General features: G+C 40.8%; 1 protein-coding gene across 1 annotated transcript in view; it reads left to right on the top strand.

Moving 5' to 3' along the window:
• The window catches only part of GMDS (GDP-mannose 4,6-dehydratase), a 409,594-nt gene that overhangs the window by 335,410 nt on the left and 50,278 nt on the right, over positions 1–23,906 (top strand). The window contains exon 9 of the mRNA XM_033073709.2: positions 937–1,033. Coding sequence (XP_032929600.1) covers positions 937–1,033 — 97 coding nt within the window. The remainder of the gene's footprint in view (positions 1–936; positions 1,034–23,906) is intronic.

The following is a 23,906-nucleotide window of genomic DNA, read 5'->3' as shown; positions in this document are numbered from 1 at the left end:
TGGTTCAGAGCCCCATGGTATATATTTAAAAGCAAAGAGGGGATAGAGTTTGAATCATAACTCTAGATTTTGTATATTCAGTGGATGAAGTTTGATGCACCAATGTACGTTCCTACATGTGTCATCTGAAGCATTTACTTGGAGTGGGAGCATTGTCCCCAGACTTCCAGGCTGCAGCCTGACCTCCCCAAAGGCAGAGCTGGTCACCCACCAAGCCATTCCTCTTCTGCTGCTCCTGAAACCAGGACAATCTCTAAGAAAATGGTTCACAGTGCAAGCAGATCACATAAATTACAGCAAATTGCAGGCTGTTCAACACATATGAAACTAATTTGGACAAAGAGAGCTGGCTTTCAGCTCACAGGTAGCAAGTAGAGTTTACAACAACACATGTATGTGGAGTGCCATGTCGAGGTAGGACCGAAAACCCAAGAACTGTTTTTGTTTTGTTGTTTCTAGTTAAGCACAAATTAAATTATGCAGCTTAATGCTATTCAAACAAAGCTTCACGTCTATAAAATTAACAGATTAAAGAGTTCCTGAAAGTATTGGCCAAAATACAAGAATTAAAAATATTTTAAGAAAACAGCTTTGAACCAATCCACAAATGAAAAACCTCACTGTCATATTTATTTGCAGATACATGAGACATTCTGAAATCAGGGCATTTTATTTTCCCTTAGCGTTATGTGTTTAATTTGGAAGTCCTGTATTTTAGACCTTCCACTGAATCAAAAACCAAAACAAAGAGACTTCAAAAGCCATTGTTACTCTATTCAAGTCTAAACTCTCCCTTTGTTCCTTTAGCTAATGAGTTTATACTGTCCTGCAGGGAGAATTGACACCAGCCTCAAGTAAATGAAAGCAGGCCAAATGTTGGTAAGATCAGAGCACTAAAGTAATTATGGGTTGATTAAATGTTTATCTTCTTTACAGGTGGGAAGGGAAGAATGAAAATGAAGTGGGACGATGCAAAGAGACTGGCAAGATTCATGTGACAGTCAATCACAAGTACTACAGGCCAACTGAAGTGGTAAGAAAAAGCCCTCACTTGGCTTTGCAAATGAATAATCCAATCACTCAGCCAATAAATTGCTGCATTTGGCCAGCAGTCTGTGAAAACGGCTTAATTGCACTCCCGCTGCCAGCTTTTAGAGCTCTAAATTAGCCTGCTTGCTGGCCCCTCACAGCCAGCTACCTGGGAAGAAACAAGGAGCAGGAGGGAGGAGCGGGTGGCCCTCTCACAGAGATGCCGCTCCTCTTTGGTCACCCTCCCTGAGTGCGAGAGGCGGTGCTCAGGGGCTAAAACATCCTATGGGAAGCGAGACAAAGCAAAAAACAGCTCCCTGTGATTGGGAATATGGTCATCCCTTCTCCAGCTGCAAGCAGGGAAGGCAGGAAAAGGTGGGCACTGTGGGCTTGATTATAAATTATCACCTTGTGTGGCACTTTCACAGCAGTATTTCAACTCCAGCCACTGAGTATCCCCTCTCCAGTGTACATCTTTGTAACTGTGGGTGCTGCAAAATGCTGGTTTAGATGTGCTCGTGTGCTCTGCAGGGCCTCACTCAGCTAATCCTCATTTGCAGATACATCTTTACTCCCAAGAATGCCTCGGTGAAATCTGCCAGGGGTGCTAAACCAGCACATACTGCTGGCAGGACCAAATCCTAACCCCTGTGCTCCAATCATCTAATGAGAATTCTGGGAGAGGGAAAATACCAACAGTATTTCCAGGTCAGGAAATACCACCAGGCAGGGTGGTGGCAATGCACAGAGATGGTACAGGGTGAAGCCTGGTTTCTGGACACAGGGGACAGTAGCCCCAGCTGTGCTATGTGGGAGTGAGTGTATCCAGCAGAGGATTTCTCCTCTCCTGGGGAAAGTGGCACAAACCCCACTGGCTACTGACACAGCATCGTCTGTCAGTGCGTCCATTCAGAAGAGCTGAGTGATTCGAGCAAGGGGGTGACAAGAGCACCTTTGTGTTGTTGACACAGATTGCAGGGTAGGAGTGGGAGGCTGCATGTTTGGAAGTGGGCATGGGTTCTCAAACTGAAATTCAGAGGGGAATAGACAATTTCATGTTATGTTTTAAAGGGCTGGACCTGTGTATCAGAATCAAATGCTAGGAAGTCATTAAGAGCTGTCTGTCATTCTGTGCTGTGGTAAGGTGTCAGTATGATAAGGAGGACAGAGACAAAAGGACTTGCCAAACAGGAAAAGGACACTTGACCCAACAAGTCTGTGCTTTGTGAGACCCACTTTCCTGCTTTGTCATACCTCTTACTAACAAGTACATATTCACTCCTCAAAATTCATGATCACTATGTAGCTCCTTGGAAGTCCTTGCTGTAGTTTCACAATATTCATGTGCTCAGATGTTTTCTGCTGAAATAGTGCTGCCTTCTTCCTCTCTGTCCCTGTCTTCTTCCTCTCTGTCCCTGTCAGTCTCCCCCTGGGAGCACAGTTTCTGGGTTTTGAATTCAGCTCATTATACTTACTGGTTTTGGGCCAGTGCATAAGCACACACCCCTCAGGAATACTCGCCATTTCTAGTGGCTCCATACACGAGAATAGGGAGGAATTCAAATACAGAGTGGAATGTGGGCTTGAAATAGGACTGTGTATAACCACAATTGATGTCTGATGTTTCTCTTAAATTACCTGGTTTCTCATAGGCCACCTTCCCTTGAATGAGGGCTCCATCTCTATCTTCCAGTACCCCCATCTTGCCTTGCTTCTAGTGCAGTCCTGACTTGGTTCCTGTGGAACCCAGGAAGGCTGTGGAGCTGCTCAGGCATGATCAAGGTAGAAGGACAAAGTGAAGTACCTTTGTCTTAAGCATCATGCAGAGGAACTATGAGGGAACTCCTCTATGAGGAGATGTGATATCCTTTTTCTGCAATGAGTTTACTTTTTAGATCATCTCAGGATGGATACCCAGAATCGCTTTCTCCTTTTTTTTAAAATTCTAATTTGATTTCCATTCCTTGTCAAAGGCAGGCAAACTACTGTTTGTTTCATTCATGGAATCACATCTATGCAATTCAAAACACAAGACCAAAACCCAATCAATCACAAGAAAGCAAGGAAGAGCAATGAAATAACTAAAATGGACTCACAGCACGTGTCCCCTGCTGCCACTTGTACCAATACTGCTGAAGGCAAGAAAGCCTCAGGTTGACATTTTGGGAGGAGGCTTAGCCAGTTCAGTTAACAGGAATTCTGCTGTTGAATCACAGCTGACACAGAAAATCTGATGCTCAGACTCTCATGTCTTATTTGGAAACATTTCCGTCTGTCTGTCTCTCTAAAATTTAACATGGTATTCTGGAAATTGAAAATAAACATAATTTAATCTTGTGTACAGTCAGTTCTGACAGTGCCAATACATTCATTTGAAAACACATTTGTTTTCTTCAGTTAGTGATCCCTGAGGTCAAGGCCTCCCATTGAAAAGCTTAGCTGTACTGAAGAAGAAACCTTGAAATGTGAGACAGTCTTCTGGTCAAACTAAGTAGACCCTTTGAATGCCTTGGCTCTAAATCTCCTCACTCTGCTTTTGACTGCTGTGGGGCCCCTTGATATTTACTGGCCTTGGGAATTGTTCCTGCTAATGCTTCTAATGCCTGTCTTTCTTCTTCCTTCCTTGTGTCTTGCCAAATGCAAACCTATCAGTATCATTTCTTTCAGCTTTTATCAAATTCCCATCAGTATATTTTCTGACCCTTTTAAAAATGTTTTCAGAGGCTAACCTGCTGCGAGGATTGGGGGAAAAAATTTGTTTGTTCCTTTCTTAAAATCAACAATTTCCACAGGAGCTTCATGGCAAACTTGCTTTCTGTACTGAACTTGATGCACTACAAAAGGTGCTTTCACTTATTTTTCAAGTTTTTTAAGCACATGGCTAGAAAAGTCATGCTTTACATTCACCTTCTGCTCTAGGCATGTAAAGTTCACTTTCCAGTACAGTTTACTCACCTGTGAAATGTAAGTACTTCAGAAATTATCTCACTAGTCTTTTCTACTTAGAATCTGAATGTTCTTATTCTACGTAGGCAACTTAGTGTATTGTATACTTGGATTTAAATAATTACTGGCATTCACAAAAATAATGTTAAAGTAATTTGAATTTTTTTCCAAAATTTAAAACTGAAATTCAATGAGCTGCTTGCTGAGCTGGAAGCAAGCGGCCCTGCAGCACATAATGTCATAAGCATCAGGTCTCTCAACCCCAAAAGTTCAGTAATTTTTACAGAGTTAGGGTCTGCCTTTAATTTTCTTATCTTTCAGCAGGACAATTGCTATTAATTTGTACGCACAAATTTTCCTCCAAGAATTGCACAATTGCTTCTAATTAAATTTTGTCCATTAAGATGTTTAAGTGCTTCTATTATTTTTGCATGGCAGATATTAAGCTAACAGTTTTATAGGAGCTTGCTTCATTTCATTGCATTTTCCTGCAACAGTGAGCATTAACTCCAGGTATCACTGGTCTGTCTTGTCATCACAGAATGTAGATGTATATATCTCTCAGTTAAGAGTTTACATCATTGTTTGAAAGGGGAAAAATAAAAGAAGCCTTTCAACCATGTGTAGATGTTGTTTTTTTCCCAAATCTAATATTCTGCATGTGTTACGGAGAATTCTTCCCCTTTTCTCCCACCTGTTTCTGCAGTTGCCCTGCACCTTGCCTGGTGTAGGAACTGCAGGTTGAATCCATGCATCACATTTGTTATGGGCTGGCATGGCTGTAACTCTTAGGATGTACATACATCATCTATGCAAATTTCCTTCCTTTAAGCAAGCCTGGAAACTCTGTCACAATGTGATGCTAATATTTAAGTAGTCATCTGGCCTCTTATTATTCTTCTTCAAAGGAGAAAGTTAGTTAGCTAACTTGCTAACTTCTTCCTTTTGCTACATGCCTTAAGCAATTTTTCTCCCAGTTCTTTCTAGCACTGATATAAATGAAATATATATATGATATATATATATACATCTTCTCAAGTCTTATGTGTGTCGCTTATATAAATTTTGCATATTTGCTCAACTGTGTTTGGCCTCAGTTACCCTTTTTCTTCCTTGGAATTAACTGGGACAGCTTTAAATTTCAGTCTCTTCAGATGTTTTTTAAAAATGCAGCTCTGTGTTTCCCATGTTTCAGAGGATTCCAGTAAAAATTCCTTGGGGCATATCACATTCTCCCAAAGTCAGCTTTCTTAAAGTCAGAAACATTTCTGAACTTCTCTAAGTGTTCCTGCCCTAAAGAGCATTTAGAGTCTAATGAAACCATGATCACAAACCCCTAAATGCTCCACACTTCCACTTTAGTTTTCATACAAGCTTCATTTCCTACTCTTAAGTTCAGAGTGCCTGTGACTGTAAACTGTTCAGATATCTGCATGAGGAAACACGTGCTTCCCTTCCTCAAGGATCTTTTTGCTCATCAATGTCACTATGTGGCCTTTATTAATACTCGTGAAAATGAAATGGGTGCATTCAAGGAAGAATAATCTTCAGATTATTTTCCTGTCTATTTTCCTCTAGCAGTCAGGTAAAGAAGTTGTGAACTGTCATAAAACTGACAGTCTTATCTGTTTTCTTTCCTCCTTGTTCTGAAAATGTATGTCAACATCTGAAAACTGTTGTCTCTGATGTCCTTAATTCTGACTTTGCTTCTGTCTCAGCCGAAATGTTTATATTGTTCCTTACTTTAATCTCAACATTATCTCTGCATTGCTTTGCCATCCTCTTCCTTTTATTTGTCCCTCCTGCTAATAAAACCTGCAGTAGATTGTTTGTTTGTTTTAGTTAAGGCCTTACATATCAGGCATTTCCGAGGTATCTCTGAAAATATACATGTCAAATTCAGCCAAGTAAAATAATGATTAGTAGTAACTTTTCTCTATAGCATCTAAGAAGCACTTAACATATTTTAAATATTTCTCAACAAGCCTGTGAAAAAAAGATTTGCAAGAAAATAGCATCACTGTGTTTCTGCCTCTGAAACATGTATGGCAGAGCAGACAGACTGCACGGCTCGAGTGATATCATTAAGCAGCAGAAAAGGGGAGAGCCTGATGGCATTGCGTTCTGCTGTCGTTCCTAGGGGATGCAACCATCCTTGAACAGGTAGCTTTCTACTTTTTTTATCTCATCCCAATTTTGTTCATCATGGTTTTTCCTTAGAAGAAAGGAAGATCATTATTGCTATCAAGTTTTCCTCTCGTTAGGTCACCAAACTGGAGAAGCTTCAGCAGGCTCATGTCCAGTCTTGCTCTGTGTCTTGTTTAATCCTCTTAACAGACTCTAAGCAGGAGCCCTAGCTTACCTCCTTTCCAGTGGGAGCAGATACCTAATGTGTGCCCCTCCAGCCCTCCCACACAAATTCTGACTTTTTGCTTCATAATTAGCTCATTACATCAGTATTAGATTGGCACATCCAATAAAGGAATCCCTCTGGACACCGCTGCTTATACACTGTCCTTTAGTCAGTTGCTTCTCTTTGCGTCATCCTGCTCCTCCTCTGCTGTGCCTCCAACAAAACATTTCTCTGGCAACTTCTACAGCTGGCTCTGCTGCCCTTCTTCCTTCACCACCTCTTCCCTTGCTGTCATTCCTGAGGTTTTGAAACCAGCCATGTGTCAGCTGTGACCTTCACATCTTCATTGATCTTCCTGAGGCTCTTTGCTTTCCCATCCCCTAATGCCACAACCATCTGACAAGGCTAGCCAGAGGAAGAAGGTATCCTTACCTCCTGGGGTCTAGGTTGGAGTGCTTTTGCACCTTGGGTGTCCCACTGTATGTTCATCTATGAGATGAGTAGTTTTTCTTTGGAAGTGTTTAGACTGGCTGAAGAAATCTCTGACTGATTTTGGGCAATGCAGTTTTCCATTTTGGGTGGGTAAAGAGATTGCAACCCCTTTGAAAAGCTGGTGTGTAAAGATAAAGCTGTCATCCAGGCAGAAGGGTTGGTGGTTTTGATTCATTGCTCATTTTTCTAAATGCTGTTGACACATAGCAATTAGTGGCAATCTTGGATGTGACAGATCTGGGCTTAACTCCTGAAAACAGATTTTTAAATTAAACTTAGGTGACTGGAGGATTAAGGCTGAGGGAGAGGTGCATGAGGATAGAAGGATGTCTGCCTCCTTAATTAGACCCTACCTGATTCAGCCAGGCATCCAAGCAAGTGCTTCACTTCAAGGGCATGAATAGTTAATAGGGACAGTTTCCATACTAGTAGCCAAGAGTGTGCTTACGTGCATTGCTGCCTCTTAATATGAAGGAGAGCAATTTATCTGTAATGGGAATTGAGAAGGCCAGCCCAAAATTGTGGGAACTCAGGAGGTGCCAGCTGATTTTTCTCGTTTGCCTGCCCCATTGTACAGTGCCTGGGAGCAGAGATGCTGAAATTGCTCAAGACACTTCCTTTAGTCAGGTTCTCTTAGGGTAGCTTCACAGGCAAGAAGGAATTATACCAAGTTCATGCAGTTTGTAGTTTTAATCAACTACTCCAGCTCGTGATTATTATCTGCCTTCTTGGCACTGGGGGGGGCACCTCTTCACTTATTCATGTTTACTCATGCACAGAAAGTCTCTTTTTATCTCACCTCTTATCCCCTTGCCTCCCCCTTCTCCTGGCCCACCATTTGGCCTCTTCCCCACCCCCTTGTTATCTCTCTCTGTTGTCTCACCCTCATTTGGACCCTTGTTTTCTTATCACTGCCTGTCCTATGCCTGTCCCATACAAACACTCCAGCAGATGTGGTGGGAAATGCAAAGCCTCTGAAGGGAAGTCACAAGGGTGGGAGAGAGCCTGGAGCAGGCAAAAGCCACGACAGAAGTCCAGGCTCAGGCAACACCAAGACACATTTGTCACAACTGCTAAGTGTTCCCTCCTGCCAGCAGTCTCCACCACCTACAGCCTATTCCCCATTTTCTACGTGAGATCAGACATTCAAAAGAGCCAATTTGTGGTTCAGACCACATTTTGCAGTTTCCAGTGAGAGTGGTGGAGTGGCTCAGCACAAATCTGTTCCTACCATGGTTTTCTGAAGACCTTGGTGTCAGAAGTGCTTGAGGTCACTTATACACCTGATTACTGTTCAGATTTAAAAGTGGGAGCGTGTCTGAAGATCTGTCTCACTTTCAAATGCTGTTTATTTTATTTTATAATGGGTTTTTAAAAGTCAAGCAATATGTTAACAATACTGTTTTCATTTTGACTGCATTTCCCACATCACTGTAACCTTTTCTTTTGAGTGTGCTGTGCCATTTGCAAGGGTTTTGGAATGGCAGCAGAGAATGGTAAATGACATGGTTTATACAAAAATTAAAATGGCATATGAATACAGAGGATGTGAGACAGAAGTAAGGTTTCCTTCAGCAAATCTGGAATTAAGGGCTAGGCTCATGTCTGATTTCTCCAGCCTTAGCCAGAGCTTGCTTGCCTTCAGCTGTTTGTATTTTATTTTATGAGTGAGTGGGTGTACAAAGGAAGATGACAGCCCCAGAGTGTTCATGTGTTTCATCTGAGAAGCCATGAGTTGGTTGTAGTGTTGGCAATAGCAGTTTCTGCTGGGTTTGGGTCAGCAGAGGCCTTGATATCAGCCTTCTCAGCATGGAATCCTCCAATCATGGGAAAATAGGTGTCTCCAGCCTGGGTATTCCATGGCACCTAGTATTTCTCTTCTTCAAGCCACTGATTCTCAAAATCCTGTGCCACCTCTTGCAAAGTATTTGTCACTGTTACTTTGCTACTGCTGGAGATGCTATGAGAGTGGGTGCAGTTGTCCCTCCAAGGGACAGTCCAGGGCAGTATGAAAGGGCCATTTGCACCAGGTCAGGAGAAATGCATAAAGGCATAGCTACAGCATACTATATGCATTTATATGCATAAAGGCATAGCATTCTTAGGAACTAGGGAGGTGTGGGGGTTTGTCTACAAAAGCTCTCATTTCATGATTTTTCAGGTGTTTCACAGTCCAAAATTGAAAGTAAGCATTGATCGATTTCTTTTATTTACTTAGTTATCTGAAGTTTATTCCCCTAGAAAATGTGGACGTTTTAACTTCACCTCTGGGGGAAAAAAAGAGTCAAAAAATATTCTGCTAAAAAAGAAATCAAAATTGTCCCTTTAGTTTTGCTAAGAAAAGCCTAATTTGGAGGGAAGGAAAGTAATTTTCTAGGGGAGTCAAGACTTTTTTTAATTTAATCCTAGAGATTTTTAATTTAATCCCTGTCCTTCACCATTTGCAATTTCTCTCAAAAGGGAAAATAGTTGAAAGGAGGTGGAAGTTTGGAAGTGGTTGTTTAAAAAAATAGACTTTCACCTTTCCCCTCTATCACCTTTAGAGTCATCATTTGTAAATTAACAACTTTGTGAGGGAGGCATGAATAGGTGAGACCTTTGCTGTTATTGCTACTCTGTGATGAGGATGGTGTTGAGGAGTGCTTTTTGAGTGATGTGGAGGATCAGCATCTATAACTTCTTGTCCATATTTGTATTCCAGAAAAAACTCATAGCGATGATTCAGACCGTATCAGAGCTTAAAAACCTTTTCCACTGTTAATTATTTTTTAGTATATTTAATACTTCCCTTGTGTTCAAGAAGAGCTTGTATGGTTGAACAGCAGGGAAAATTGAGCCTTGTAGATACAGACAACTTTTAAAAAATGAGGGAGGGTGTGGGAGGAGATTTGTTGTTGTTGAATAAAGCCCGAGAAGAATTATCTGTGTGTCAAAAACATCTACAGTATTTATCATGAATCAGGAAATGGTTCTTCATGCCCATCTTGGATGTTCCCCAAATTGTCTGATGTACCCAGCTGGATGGGTGAAAGAGGAGACAGTAATTATCTGCAGGGCAGGAGAGACTTAAACATTAAGAGCTTTATGCTTTGGATCAGCTGGAATTTTTGCTCATTCCTCACATATAGTCTCTGAGCTCACCAAAGCAGACAATATGAAAAATATTAACAGGATTCAAGAAGACATTAGTAATAGATTAAGAGTGCATGCCTCTCTTGTGAGACTTTTTCTTTCTTGATTATTTTTTTCCTTGTAGTCAGAAAATTCTAAAGGTGAGTAGGTGAAGTCAATTTTAATAATTCACAGACGATAATACATCTATTTCTTGTTTGACAGAGCTAGTGTTTAAACTATTAGCATTGTCTGGCATAACATGAAACAGGATCAGTCACTCATCCCTTTGAAACCTCTAACCTGGCCTCATTTAAATTTCTGCCTTCCAGCTTTGCCAGTACATTTTAAAAGTCTTTGCAGAGCTCTCGGCTGCCTTGTGAATTCAGAATTTATCGACCAGGTTGTGGTTAGGAGTAGAGTAAGACAGCACCATCCTCATCACATTGCATTTTCTGTGTGCAATGACACCGAAACCTCAGTGCTACAGATAGCCATTGAAATTCAAAACAGACCGCTCAACTGCTGGACAGAAATGGGTTTTTAAATCAGATTTCCTTTTTGGAACACTGTTCTGTAATTTTTGAAAGCACTCTTGCTTTTTTTTACTTCCTCCAAATTGCTGAACTGGTACTACTTTGCAGTCATGCTTGGTATTGATTAGCTGTAAGGGGAAGGTGGAATAACAGTAATGAAAACAAAAAAAAATTTGTTTAAAATAGAACACCTGCCTGCTTTTTTTTACAGTGGCCTGTGACAAGTTCATGTATATAATTCCCTACATCTCTTACTGAATTAGTGGTTGCAGACCTTAGTTTTAAACATTTCTATACTGGGTAACTAGAAGTTTAATTGCTTTTGCTCTTACTTTTAATTCTGTTTGACTGATAAAAAACTATGCTTCTGTCTTCTGATTTTGGAAGCAAAATCATCTATTGAAGCTTCTTTACAATAACAAAGACTTCTGACTAAAGTAATTGGCTGCCACTGTAGTTTTCCCTCAGATAACAGTTGTAAATTTCCAACCCTCTAATCTTTGGCAGCATTTTCCTCTCAATCCAAGTTTCTGCTTCCATGTGTTGGTGGAGATTAAAAAGTGGGCTATGAACGTGAAATTGGAAACAGAGGAAACGTGAGGTTTTAGGAAAAGCTCAGGTAGGGCCAAGTTTGCTCTGTCCATTGTTTTTATAGCTATGAAACAAAGCCTGTTGGGGCCTCTTCTTATACTGCAGTGTCACCACTGATCACACATTGTGACATTTGCTCCTCACTAAAAACAGTTCTTCTGTAGTGCTAATCCTGTAAAATTACCACAGTCTTTTATTCTGCACATAGTTGGCTGAAAGGGCTTGCAGATGAGTATCCAAGGTAGTATTTTTTAGGTGTTATTCCTGACCTTTCTTTCTCTGTCTCCTCCCCAAGGTGCTTATTGGTATCATCTTTGTATTTTGCATATTTGTTGGATGCCTTCTGGATGGCTTCCGGGCTTAAAATAAAGGCCAAGATGAATCTTATCTGATGAAATAAATCCCAAGAGTGAGATAGCTCAGGTATTATAAACAAGAAGTTGTCATGATTAGAATATGACTAACCCTATAGGTAAGCCACCCACCTCTATAATAATTCAATAGGTGTGTGGCATAAATAAGTCCAAGGGCCAGGGGGACACAAGAGTTAAAACAAAAACACAGGAAAATGTGTTATTCACCACAATAGAGATCCACGGCAGTGAAGACTTGCGAGCACTTGAAGAACAGCCAAAGGGAGTTGGTGATGGATGACAGACAGTTTGTGTGCTGGAGAGCTCACAAGAAAAATTCTTATTTTTGCCTTCTAGTATTAGCAACCACAATTAATTCTGCTTTGGTTTAACTGCTGAATGGAATTAAGAGGGGGGAAAAAATTAACTTCATTAAGATCTTAAATACGGCTTTGAGAAGGATTTCCTACTCCAGAGTAATGCCTGGTATCTTTGATACCCTTGATAACATATCTTGCTATGACTGAGAATACCATGGATGCAAACACCTGCATCCAGCAGCCACATCAGCTGGGATATACCTTCAGAGAAAGCAGGTTTCAGGGCCATGCTTGTTGGGTGATAAGTTTCTGGGAAAAACCCAGAAGGTACGTGACAGCTTGTATATTTGCTGTGGGTTTTGTAAAGATCAGCATTATACACCAGAGTTCATCAAATGGCCATTTTGCACATTGGCATGCAGACAACTTATGACTTACCAGGACTTTGAGCTGGGAGGGACCATTTAGAAATGTGACAAAGTGGTTGGAGTCGTTGTTGCTTTTGGCTGGGTCTACCAAGTATTGTCCTATTTATCACGGAAAGAGGAAAGGGCCTGCTGAAGTGGTCAGAGGAATGTAATCAATAACTCTTTTTCCACACACCAACCAAGGAATGCCAATGGTGGAGAGACAGAAAGAACTAAGCACATTAGATATGACTGCCTCCTTGGTTTGTATACCAATTTTTCCCTTGATGCTGACCAGGTTTTTTTCTGTAAAGCCTGCAGAATCTGGGTTGTCCCTCATTGTCTTATTTAACTGCCAAGAACTCAGAGAGGTACTGTTTGCAGAGCAAAACCTCAGAACCTCTAGAGTGTCCTCAGACACTGTGTGATATGAAGGCTTTCTCAGGGTTCCTGTGTAACCTGTCAAAGACAGCTCAGGAGATTGGCATGCTCCAGTAGAGGTATCACACCTGTGTATCACTTCCAAATGCCATAAGGAGATTCTTAAGGCAGAGAAATGAACTTTATATCAAGATCCTCTGCAGAAAAACATTCACTTTGGATCAGGGTTCAAAGTGAATGAATATCCAGTTAGAATGTTTTGCATTTCCCTTTTATTCATGGCTATCAACTCACCATATTTTAATCTTCTCATAAAAGGTACTATCTAACCAACTACAGTGATCTATGTAGAAATGCACCTTGAAGAAAAACATTCTGTTGATGTAAATTATTTTGACTTGGACTTTGACTATTAGAGAAATTTCTGAAAAAGGAAAGGGAGGGTTAGACATCTCTGTAAGGATAGCAATTTAAACTGTAATGCTAATGGGAAGAGATGACTTGACAATGCAGTGGTGGAGACAAACAGACTCATTTCTGTGAAAAGGGTGTTGACAAGCAGTGATTTTTGGGAAGCCTCCAGACAGAGTCCAGGATACTCCAAACTCTGACTTTAGGGATTTAGGCAATATAAAAACTATTATTAAAAAAAAAAAAAAACCAAACTAAAAAAAGGCAACTTAGACATTTACATCAGCTGTGCCTGCAGCTTTTTTGTTTTTCTTTTTTTTTCACTTTTGTTCTATTAAACATTTCCAGAAACATTGTACAGTTAAGCCTAGCACTGTGAAAAGAAAGGACTAATATCCTCTTTTGATAAACTCTTCCTGTGTTGATTTTGTGTCAAATTGAGTATATTTCAGCATCACATTTAGGCTTCTTCAAAAGAATAGAATATGTAGGACCTTGAGCCTGACAGATCTCACGTGGACCTGAACTGAAATAATCCCGTTGAGTATCATGTTGTTGAATATGAAGTGGCCTTGAATATTCTCATGGCCTTAGGCATAGATACAGAGATGGCTCCTTCCAAAACCAAATTTCAGGCATGCTGACAAAATAATTTCCTCATGTCCCATACAGTGTTTTGCTTTGGTTTGTTCACATACCCCAAATTAATTTGTATCTTGCCTAAAAAGGTGGTGCTTTGCGGAGAGGCAGCTTACAAGCGTCCTGTTTTGTTGCTTCTTTTTTGCCCTCTCCATGAAACATCCCACTGAATGCTGCTGCAAAGAAAGCAGATTCCTCTTTCTGTACCCTCAGATCCCTCCTGAAAACTCTCGTTGCCTTCAAAAATCACTGCGTACTAGTGATGTGCTGTGACTTCTAGAGCATCTTGATGACCACTGTTGTTTGTTGTTGTCTTCTTGCACTGTCTCTCTACTTATTTGTGCTCCATTTCCTTTACTGTGGGCATGGGAATGCATCTTGACCTAATGATTGAGGCTGAGCAAAGGAGAAAAATCCAGTCACAACAGTGTGAAATGCTTCAGTGCAGCAGAAGCAGGGTAAATTAGCTCATATAAAAACCTGTTTGTGTGGTAGCAGTATGACTTCATGTTGTTAGCTGGTTCTGTAATGTGCAGCATGGCCTTGGATTATGAACATTTTGTGCAGGAAAATTTCTTTTGGTTCTGATTTGCAGAACAGCTAGAACAGGAAGATCCCGGGTGGTGGCAGAGGTTTTCAGACACAGGCTGTAATAATCACCATTTCTTTGCAAAGAATTTAAAGAAACACATGTGGGAAACTATTTATTATAGCTGTTGAGATTCTGCCCCATAAATGCTGACTTTCACCTGCATGCAAAAGCTGAAGGAAGCATACCAAGCCTAGATTGGTGTCTGGATAACAAGACAGCTTTTCAGTGCCCTGAGACCCAAGGAGCTCGTCCTCTTGCTGGAAATTCTTTGGATACCATCTTTAAATGTTTTACAGTATTTTTATTAGTACTTTCCACTCTTTGGTGGATCAATAGAAGTCTGTTCTGAAATTTTAGGCACTTCTTTCTTTGCATTAGCGTTTCAAATTAATGGTCTGCAACTGTAAACTTACATATTTGTACTGACACATTTTTTAAATATAAAGCTCTCATGTTCCTGCAGTAAAGGAAGATCCAAAGAAAATGAGAATATCTGGCACTCCAGTCTCTGCTATCAGCTCATTAGCCAATTCTGCAAATTTATTCTTCATGTGGAAAAAATGTTGTGACGTAGTGGCTTGTTGGCTGTATCATACAAGTGTTACACTGGTAACTCTGTTACTATAAATTTCAAACCAGTGCATATTTTCAGCAGTTGCAAGGTATCTTCACAAACAGTCCTGGTGGCGTACATATTTTAGATTCAAAATGCTGGAAACAGTAGGCAGTGAACGTGATTTCATCCAGGCCTTATATGGATTGCATCGTATACCTGACTTTTTCCTCTTTCAAAAAGATGCAGTTAGAATCACAGAATAGAACCATAGAATATCCTGAGTTGTAAGGGACCCACAAGGATCACCAAGTCCAACTCCTGGTCCTGCACAGCACCATCCCCAAAGTCACACCATGTGCTTGAGGGCATTGTCCAAGTGTTCCTTGAGCTCTGTCAGGCTTGGAGCTGTGATCACTGCCCTGGGGAGCCTGTTCCAGCGCCCAGACATCCTCCAAGTGAAAAACCTTTTCCTGATACCTACCCTAAACCTCCCCTGATGGAGCTTCAGGCCTTTCCCTTGGGTCCTGTCATTGGTCACCACAGAGAAGAGATCAGTGCCTGCCTCTCCACTTTCCTTTGTGAGGAAGTTGTAACTGCAGTGAGGTCTCCCCTCAGCCTCCTCCAGGATGAGTAAGCCAAGTGATCTCAGTTGTTCCTCGTGTGGCTTCCCCTCAAGGCCCTTCACCATTTTTGTAGCTCTCCTTTGGATGCTCTCTAATAGCATTATATCCTTCTTATACTGTGACACCCAAAACTGTCCCCAGCACTGGAGGTGAGGGTCCCCAGCTCAGAGCCAAGCAGGACAATCCCCTCCCTTGCCCAGCTGGCCATGCTGTGCCTGATTCCCCCAGGACAGGGTTGGCTCTCCTGGCTGCCGAGGCACTGCTGACTCGTGTTCAACTTGCCATCGACCAGAACCCCCAGGTCCCTTTCCATGGGGATGCTCTCCAGCCTCTCATTCCCCAGTCTGTACATCAAGTACCTAATGGATCCAAATATACCTCTCTTGTAGTTTTCTACTAAAAATCGAAAATTTATGTTAAGGGTCAGTTTGTCATTGATTTGCTGTGGCACTTGGGGAGTTTTATATGATATATACTTTATTGTTCTCCCTAGCCTTACACTTCATTCTCTGCATTTTGGTCATCTAATCACCTGTTTTCCAATAGCATCACTCCTTTCTAAATGTATTTAGACATTGCATTTTTACTGTTACATCTCTTCAAAGCTAAAATACTTCTGTTTCACTTAATGCTTTTTTTTCTCAAGAGAAATATGACACTCTTGCCCCAGAACACCAACTCCCCCCTTCTGTTGCTCCCCAGCACCTACACTGCTCTCTGTTTTTGCTGCCCAACTAGCTGAACATGCAAGTGTCTTCTCGATCTTTTTGCAGAACCAGAAGGTTTTCAGGTCTTATTCTAGGAGATACCTTTTAAAAACATCTCCAAGAATCCCACAGCAAGAACAAAAAAAGCACATGCCTGGAGATCTACTGGTGAAAAGAGGAAAAAGAGTCCAGCTTCTTGGTATAGGTTGTTCTTGGGTTTGTTTTTTTTCCCAGGTATTGGTAAGTGAAACAGAACTTGATTTGGTGTTCATTTTTGATGAAATGCATGTGTTGTGCACATACATGTGCTTTCTTTCTCTTTCTTCTCTGTTTAAATCCCATTTAAACAGTGCTCAGTGACTGCTGGGAGTTGTAATCCATGTGCAACTCTGTCATGAGGCAAACACCAGCTGGAGGGACGGCTCTACAGTCTGCAACCAGTTGAGTTGCTGTGGAGTCATAAAAAAGGGAAAAAGAGGTTCATGAGAACTCAAACAGTGCCTTTTGGAAAGTGTTTCTTACACTCTCTTAAGAGCTACGAAGTCTGTATCTTGTACATACAGTTTCTTGTGCTTAGCCATGGACAAGATTACAAAACAGAAAATGACAGAACTTCACAGCCAAATTGGTACTTTCTCAGATTTGTTTGACAAGATATTTCACATGGCTTCAGAGTAGACTGAAAGCACACATAGAAAACTGTTGTTTACTACATAAAAAGAAAAACAATTTTTTTTTCCTTTTATTGAAGGAAACTTTTTTTCCTCTGACAGAATTACAAACAGTTGTGAATATTTCTATTTGGTCTTTTACTCCTGATAGATGTTTTCATTAGCCATCTCTGAAGTCCCAGTTTGGGTGTATCTCTAGAAGGTTATCTGAAGAAACACAGATGTTTGGAAGTTTACCATTCTTTTAATTAAATAACGTGTTAGGGTATATTTATAGCTTTGCTGATTCAGAGCCATAGGTTAACAACTCTTGTACTCCAATACTATTGAGTAATTGCCTGAAGCACTATCCTAACACTTCTGTAAAACAAAGCACTAGGGACTGTTAGTGTAGAAAACTGCAGAATTTTATAAGGGATTTTGACCAGGGAGCACTATTAAAAATAAATACCTCTATTTATGGGTGTTGGCTAATGACTGGAACATTAGAAAAAATGCTAAGTAGAGATGGCATCGGAAATAGAAATTACAAATGACAAAAGATATTCACAAGTGTTGAAGATATCATAATTGCTATTACTGAGCTTCCTGCCTGGTTTCCTTGGTGTTATGCTCAAAAATAGCCAAGTAATTTATACCTGTGCTGTAGAAGAGCAGAGCTTGAGAATGTTTGGTGATAGCATTATTTAGAACAAATATTCTGGCTACAGGGATATTTGGACTTGGGGATCTTCAGGTTAAGTACATCCCACCCTTCCTGCTTGTAATTGTTGGCCAAGGCAGCAAAGGTTAGTGAAATGAGAGCCTAAGGAGCTGTTGTTAGTGGAGAATGGGAAGGTAGCCTTACAAACAGCGTACGTCCTCTTAGGAAAATAGATTGAATTGAAGTGGTTGTAAGCTGTGGGCTGTGAAACAGATCTCTTAACACTTGACATACACTACAAATGGAGCCATTCATTCTTCAGGTGAAATTGATTTAAATGTACTGTGCTGCTGGTGCCTGCTGTATACCGTCTTGCAGCATACAGTGGTCAGAGATGTGAAGTGTGGAAATGATCGGTCAGGTGGAGGCTGAAATCCTGAGCACAGCCTTCGGTGGACCTCAGGTCTCATTTGCATGGTGTGTTTTCACAAAAGGGATCCTACTTCCTTGAGAGTGGATGTGTTCAATAAAATGCTTTATGCCCCTCAGTGATGGTTTTTGATGGGATGACTGCAAGGAGGGGGAATGGTAAGTCCATTCTAAGTCTGGGCAGCATAAGAATGGGAATTTCAGTTACAATTTTATTTTTTTGTTTTGGTTATTTAAAGAAACACACACACATATGCACACAAACACTCTGTCCTGTCCTGTCAGTTTGGAAAGCTTTGCCTCTTTCCCTCTGCTTTTTCTCTGATGAAATGCTGCAATTAGAAGGCCTCATGCTGCAGCTTCATTGCTACTCAGATGCTTTCACTCATTTGCTGTGATCGTGAAGTAAGTCAGCTTTGAAGGAAAAAAAATCAGATACCATGCTTAATTCACTCCCAAATTCAGTCCCACATTACTACCTGACAGTAATCACACTGCTATTAGAGGAACACTGTAGGCAGTTCCCTGGGACCTTGAGTCCTGCTTCAGGGAAGAATTTGTGAGTGAGGCATCCCCTCCAGGGTTACTCACAGAGGAAGGAAGGGATGGCCGGTGTCTTGGCCCGTAGGCTTGAAATTCTTGCCAGCAAAGCTGGAGCTCTATGAAAAGGTCTCCAGTTCAGCAGCCTTGTGGTATAAATACACCTCTGCAGCCAGGAGCAGTGGAAAGAGACACTGAGGGAAAGCTTACTTTAGCTGTAAATGTTCATCCTTTGGAAAACAAGTATTTTATTTCACCAGCCATACCCAATTCAAAGGTTCTTAATATAAGCATCTCGGAAGTGACCTCAGTTCTCCACACCAGGTGACACTGACTGACAGGCATTGTTGACATGATAAAGAAAAGTAGTATATTTACTTGCCCAAGCATAATTGTTTTCAGTAGTGGCTGAGGTGGCACTGAATGAACTAAATGGTGTTTTCTGTTGATTTCTGTATTCAATTTCCTTCAGATAAAATGCTGGTGTTTTACTTGGAGGCACTATAAGCCAAGAATACCAAATTTTAGTTGGCTGACACAAAATAGTACAAGTAAAAAATTCTGCATGTATTCAGTGGCAGTTCTGACCCTAGGCTGGACAATTGTGACATCTGTGCAGACAAGCAGAAGAGCCATTGCACACTTTAAAGATTAAATTGAAGATTTTTTGTGTCAAAGTTAACTTGCGTTTTGGGGTGAAAGGGTTAATAGTTCTCAAAAAAAAAAAAGCTTAAAAATACACATTTTCTTTGGAAAAACAAAACAATAATCATTTCTTCAGCAAGATTTTCAACTTGAGAAGCTTTTTGTGACTTTAAATTCTCTCTGTGTTTTCAGTCCTAAGCTCTTGATCTAGGATTGGTGTAATATAACATACATTATGCTTGGCTTCCTAAACAAGTTTTTATTAAGTTACTGTGCTCTTTGCAATCTTAGAAACTTTTTAATTCTCACTTTACACTTCAAAGTTCACAGCTATCTCTGTGTGCGATGCAAACGCTGGCTGTAAAATGAGCAAGTGAAACACCTCCCTGCAATTAAGAAAGGAGGTGGTTTCCTCCGTGGAAATAATCTGCATTGGCCATAGCAAGAGCTACAACTCAGCATCTCATTTAACACTTCAGATTGTCTTTGCATATGTGGGCTAGAGTCCAACAGCTTTAGGAAATCCTTGGTGGATAGTAATCTGGAACACAAAAAGCAGAAGTCATACTTCAACACAATTGATAGCCTCTACTTACTAGCAGTCTTCGGGCTCAATTATCATGGAGATGCAATTAGCTGTCCTTCACGGAGAGGGTGGGTCCTTCCAGATCCAGGAGGAGAGGTCACAGATGGGGCTGTGTGGTTATGTGGTTAAGGCTAATTTGGCTTGCTCAGAAAAAGGTCCAGACTCGGGGCACTTAGGCTGAACACATGCAAAGCCAGACAACAAGAAATGCCATGCAGCACCAGCCCACCACATCTGCCACCAGGCATGACCAATCCAGACTGCAAATTCAGGCTTTTTTTGCTTTTTGCTTTTTTGCTTTCTTTCTTCCTGTGTTTTCTGTCAAGAAAGTAACTTTGTCTTGCATCTCTGACTCGCCCTGAGGAAAGGGACACAATCAAGTGGGCAGTCTTTAGCCTTGTTGACTCTGTGGAAAGGAAATAGATTATAATCCTTCCTCCAGGTATTTGTTGTGCTCAATTCCCTCAATGAGCTCTTAAGTATTTTATTATGCATTTCATGGGCCTCCTCAAGCTATAAACTACAAAGTGGGAGGGAGTTTCATTATCAAAGTTGTGATTAGTGCCATGTCCAACATGTGAAATAGTTGAATTAATAATTTGTTTACATGTCTGAGACAAAGCTAATAGAGACAGTCACTTCTTGTTGAGAAAACATGCTTTCTTGGCAGAGCTTAACATAGATGTTTCCAGCAGAATCTTCTCTCTTTTGAGTCTGTCTAGTGTAGGAAGAGAAGTGTTAGCTTCCCAGTTCAGTTTGAGATTTGACAATGCCCAAGGGAAGGGATGCGTCAGTTTTAAGGAATCCCCCACGCCCCACAAAACTTGGAAATTTTACATTTATAACATCATGTCTGCCTTGAGGAGGCAAAATGTTGTTATCAGTATTAACCTTTAGCTAGTTCTTTGCATTATTTTCAGATGGGCATGTTTAAGTCAAAAGCCAGCCTGGCTACCACTCTGCATCAATTTTCAGCATTATATGGACAACAGCATTTAAGTAGCACCTTATGTGTAAATAAGCAAGGTACAATCAGTGTTTGGAGAGGTCTGAGGATCTTTAACTGGTTTTAATGGCTGTACTGTCTTTTACTTGTTTTTCAATGCAGTTTTAAAGGCAGGCATAAGGATTTGTGACAGTTTTGTTGACACAGCCCATTCAGAGCTTCTCTTCCTGGAAAATATCCACAAACTGAGCAAGCTTTGTGAACCTTGTCATTAAACACTTTATGCCTCCTCCCAGTTGCACAAATGCCACTTGGTCATAGTGGATGTTCTGTCCTTGCAATTTCAGACATCAATTTCTTCCACTTTTTTTTTTCCCCCACTTCTTGTATGATGTGGGAAAATCAAACTAGTATATTTGGGATCCAAAGTAGCCATGGACTGATGGAGATTGCCACAGCTGCAGTCCCAGGCATTTGTTTTTCAAACTTTCTGAAACAGATTCTAAAGTAAGAGCTCAGTCTGTCCTGTTGTTACTCAGTGTTGCACCCACCTTGTCCTTCATGTCCTGTGAGCACTTGTCTTGAGTCCTGGCCTGCAGAGACACGTGCTGGGCTGCACCCTCCCACTGCATGTTTTCATTTCTCCCTGGTGCAAAGCAGGCCTGGGGACGTGGCAGTCAAAGCAGTGGCACAAAGTCCCAGGCAGGACTCAGATGGAGTCTTAATGAAATTGAGTGCTCCTATCCTGTGAAAGCAATACTTTTCCAGTGCTGGACTGAGCACCAAGTAGATCTGGATTAGTGGGAAAAAATGGAATCTTTTTACCTCCTCTCCTTCCAAAGCCGCTGTATTCTGAGTGGTACAGGCATTGTAGACTTGCAGAAGTTTAAAGTAATTTTGAAAGCAAGGAGGAGAGCAGCATAGCTGTTACTTGATTTTAGAGGAACATGTTCTCAGCATTTCTAGATGTAGAAAATTCCTTGAAAAATCCCAGCAGATTAATATTTTCCTGTCTGGTGAATCTGGCACAGAAACTAAGATCTGGGAATTAGGATCAGTTTTAAAATTTTACAGATCATGAGAAATCAAACCAGAGGAATGTCATTAATTCATTTCATGAGGTGTTCATCTCTGCACTGCCAGGAGAATAACTGCTATATTTAACTGAGCAATAGTTTTTCAGCCAAAAACAGCGGATAGTCCCAACTCATTAGTTAGCTGAACTTCATTTCTCCCTCCCACTCCCTTCTATCATATCTCTGGTGGCACAAAGCCCATTGTAAAATTGAAAGTTGCCTTTCATATGGCTAGGCTGCACTAAAGAAGTAGCATTAAATGTTTTTCACACATTTTGCTTTTGTAACTAAGATGTATTTAAAGGATAGATAATTTCCATCCCTGCTGGCCCCTGCTGCTTTAATCCAATTATTTCTCTAAATGTGCTAATAGGCTCTGATTTCCAGTTTACAGAATGCATTTTCAAACTGAAGTGCTGTTCCAGAAACAACACAAATTTCAAGAATGAAAATTAAGGCTATGCTTTACTTGAGCTGCAGTACGCTGGTAAATGAAGATCTGACTGTGAGGACTGGCTGTGTTTAACACTAGCAGCATTCAGAAGGTGCAACCAAACACATTTGCTTCTGAGAGCCATGCTTGCCATTTAGTTTCCATGTATGTGAGGCATTTATCTCTCCCACATCTTTGCTGTGATTTTCAATGCCATGTGGCCTTTCCTTGGCAGCTTTACTTTATCCCTTGAAGAACCAGAATCTTAAAGAAACCCTGTGAAAATCTGTGTGAAGAGATGATTTCATAAACTATCTTGGCAATACTTCTGTACGTGAGCACCCGTGCTGAACTCAAAGCAGGCTTTGGACATCCATAAGGATGGAAAAGCTGTAGGGCTTGTAAGCAGCAAGGTTGATTAGAACTGAGACTTACAGGTAAGGGATTCCTTTTCCCAGCACCATTTCCCAACCATCTTGAGGTGATATCATGAGCACACTGAAAAATTATGAGTTGCGAAATTTTGCAATTGCTGTTCACCTTGACAGTCTAATGGAGAGAATCTGTTTTATGACAAGGTGGAGGAAAACAAATCCAGCCAGTGGATGAAGGGAAGGCATCCCTGCTGGTGCTTATTATAGAAAGTCATATTAGTTAAGGAGCTGCTCACATTTCAGCCTCAGAAAGTCTGTCCTGAATTAAGTAGAGTCATAGAATCATTTAGGTTGGAAAGAACCCTTAAGATCACCCCGTCCAACCATTAGCCTAATACTACTAAGTCCACCACAGAAAACTAAATCTTAGATATATAATTCTCTTGAAAAAGGTTTTGGAATCAGGAGCTTTTGTGAGTGGTGAGGACCACTATGGAAACAGAGATTTCATTCCAAATATGTATTCTAGCAGTGGACTTTGGTCTGTGCTTAAGCCAAGACATATCCATGGCAGTGCACATGCTGTCACCAGGATGAAATAGTTGTTTGAGTAAAATGATGTTTCACTTACTGGCTGAGCTTAGGGAAACATCTGAAGAAAGTGGGGGCAGAGTGACTGTCTGCTAAGAAGAGACTGATAGCTTGAGCTCAAGGTTCCCCCTCCTTTCCTCTTTTTGTTCTATACCAGTGCATCTGATGCTATTCATGTTAAATGTTCTCAGACTTTGTGGTTGCTTCTTACCAAAATATATTATGCATGTATATATGTATGGCATATGTAGGTATTTCACCTACCAAATTTTTTTGCTGTTTTTGATAGCAATGCCTCACGTGCAGATATTTACCCCCAAGGAATTACAGTTGCATTTGGTGTTGTAAAGTCAGATGAACCCCAGCTGTTTTATAGATTTGGATTGCATTCACTGATGGTAAAGAGCAATTGTTTGCCATAATCTCTTTTTTCTTCTATCTGTACCTCTCCACTGTACTTCCTTTTTGCGTACGTGTCCTTCACAACTTTTCCAACTTTGCTGATCCCAGCATAGAAGTGTGTTTGCTGTATACTGTTTCTTTCCAGCAGATATGCTAGCATGGTTTCTTTGGCTTAGTACTTTACAGGTCTGAATCTTGGTCTCAGAATTTCAGGCTCTTAAAGGCTTTAATTCCCTTCTTCTGTCTCATTTGTATCCACCTAAAACAGGGTATGATCAAACTCCACATATTTCCCTTTCACTTTCTGACTCACTGGTATATATTTATACCTGAGTTTCTCAGCAGTTTTAAAATAACAGTTTTTATTTATGGACATCCCGTCCTTTTTTTTTTTTTTTCCCTCAAAATGATGCAATAGTAAGTATTGGCAGTTTTAGCATTTCACTTTTATGAAGGTCCCTTCATGTTTATTTGTATCTTCTAAGCACCTGCATACGTGCATTTTACAGATCCATTTAGTTTT

This window comes from Catharus ustulatus, chromosome 1, assembly GCF_009819885.2.
Source record: "Catharus ustulatus isolate bCatUst1 chromosome 1, bCatUst1.pri.v2, whole genome shotgun sequence".
Classification (NCBI taxonomy): Eukaryota; Metazoa; Chordata; class Aves; order Passeriformes; family Turdidae; genus Catharus; species Catharus ustulatus.
This window is presented reverse-complemented; position numbering and strand designations above follow the sequence as displayed.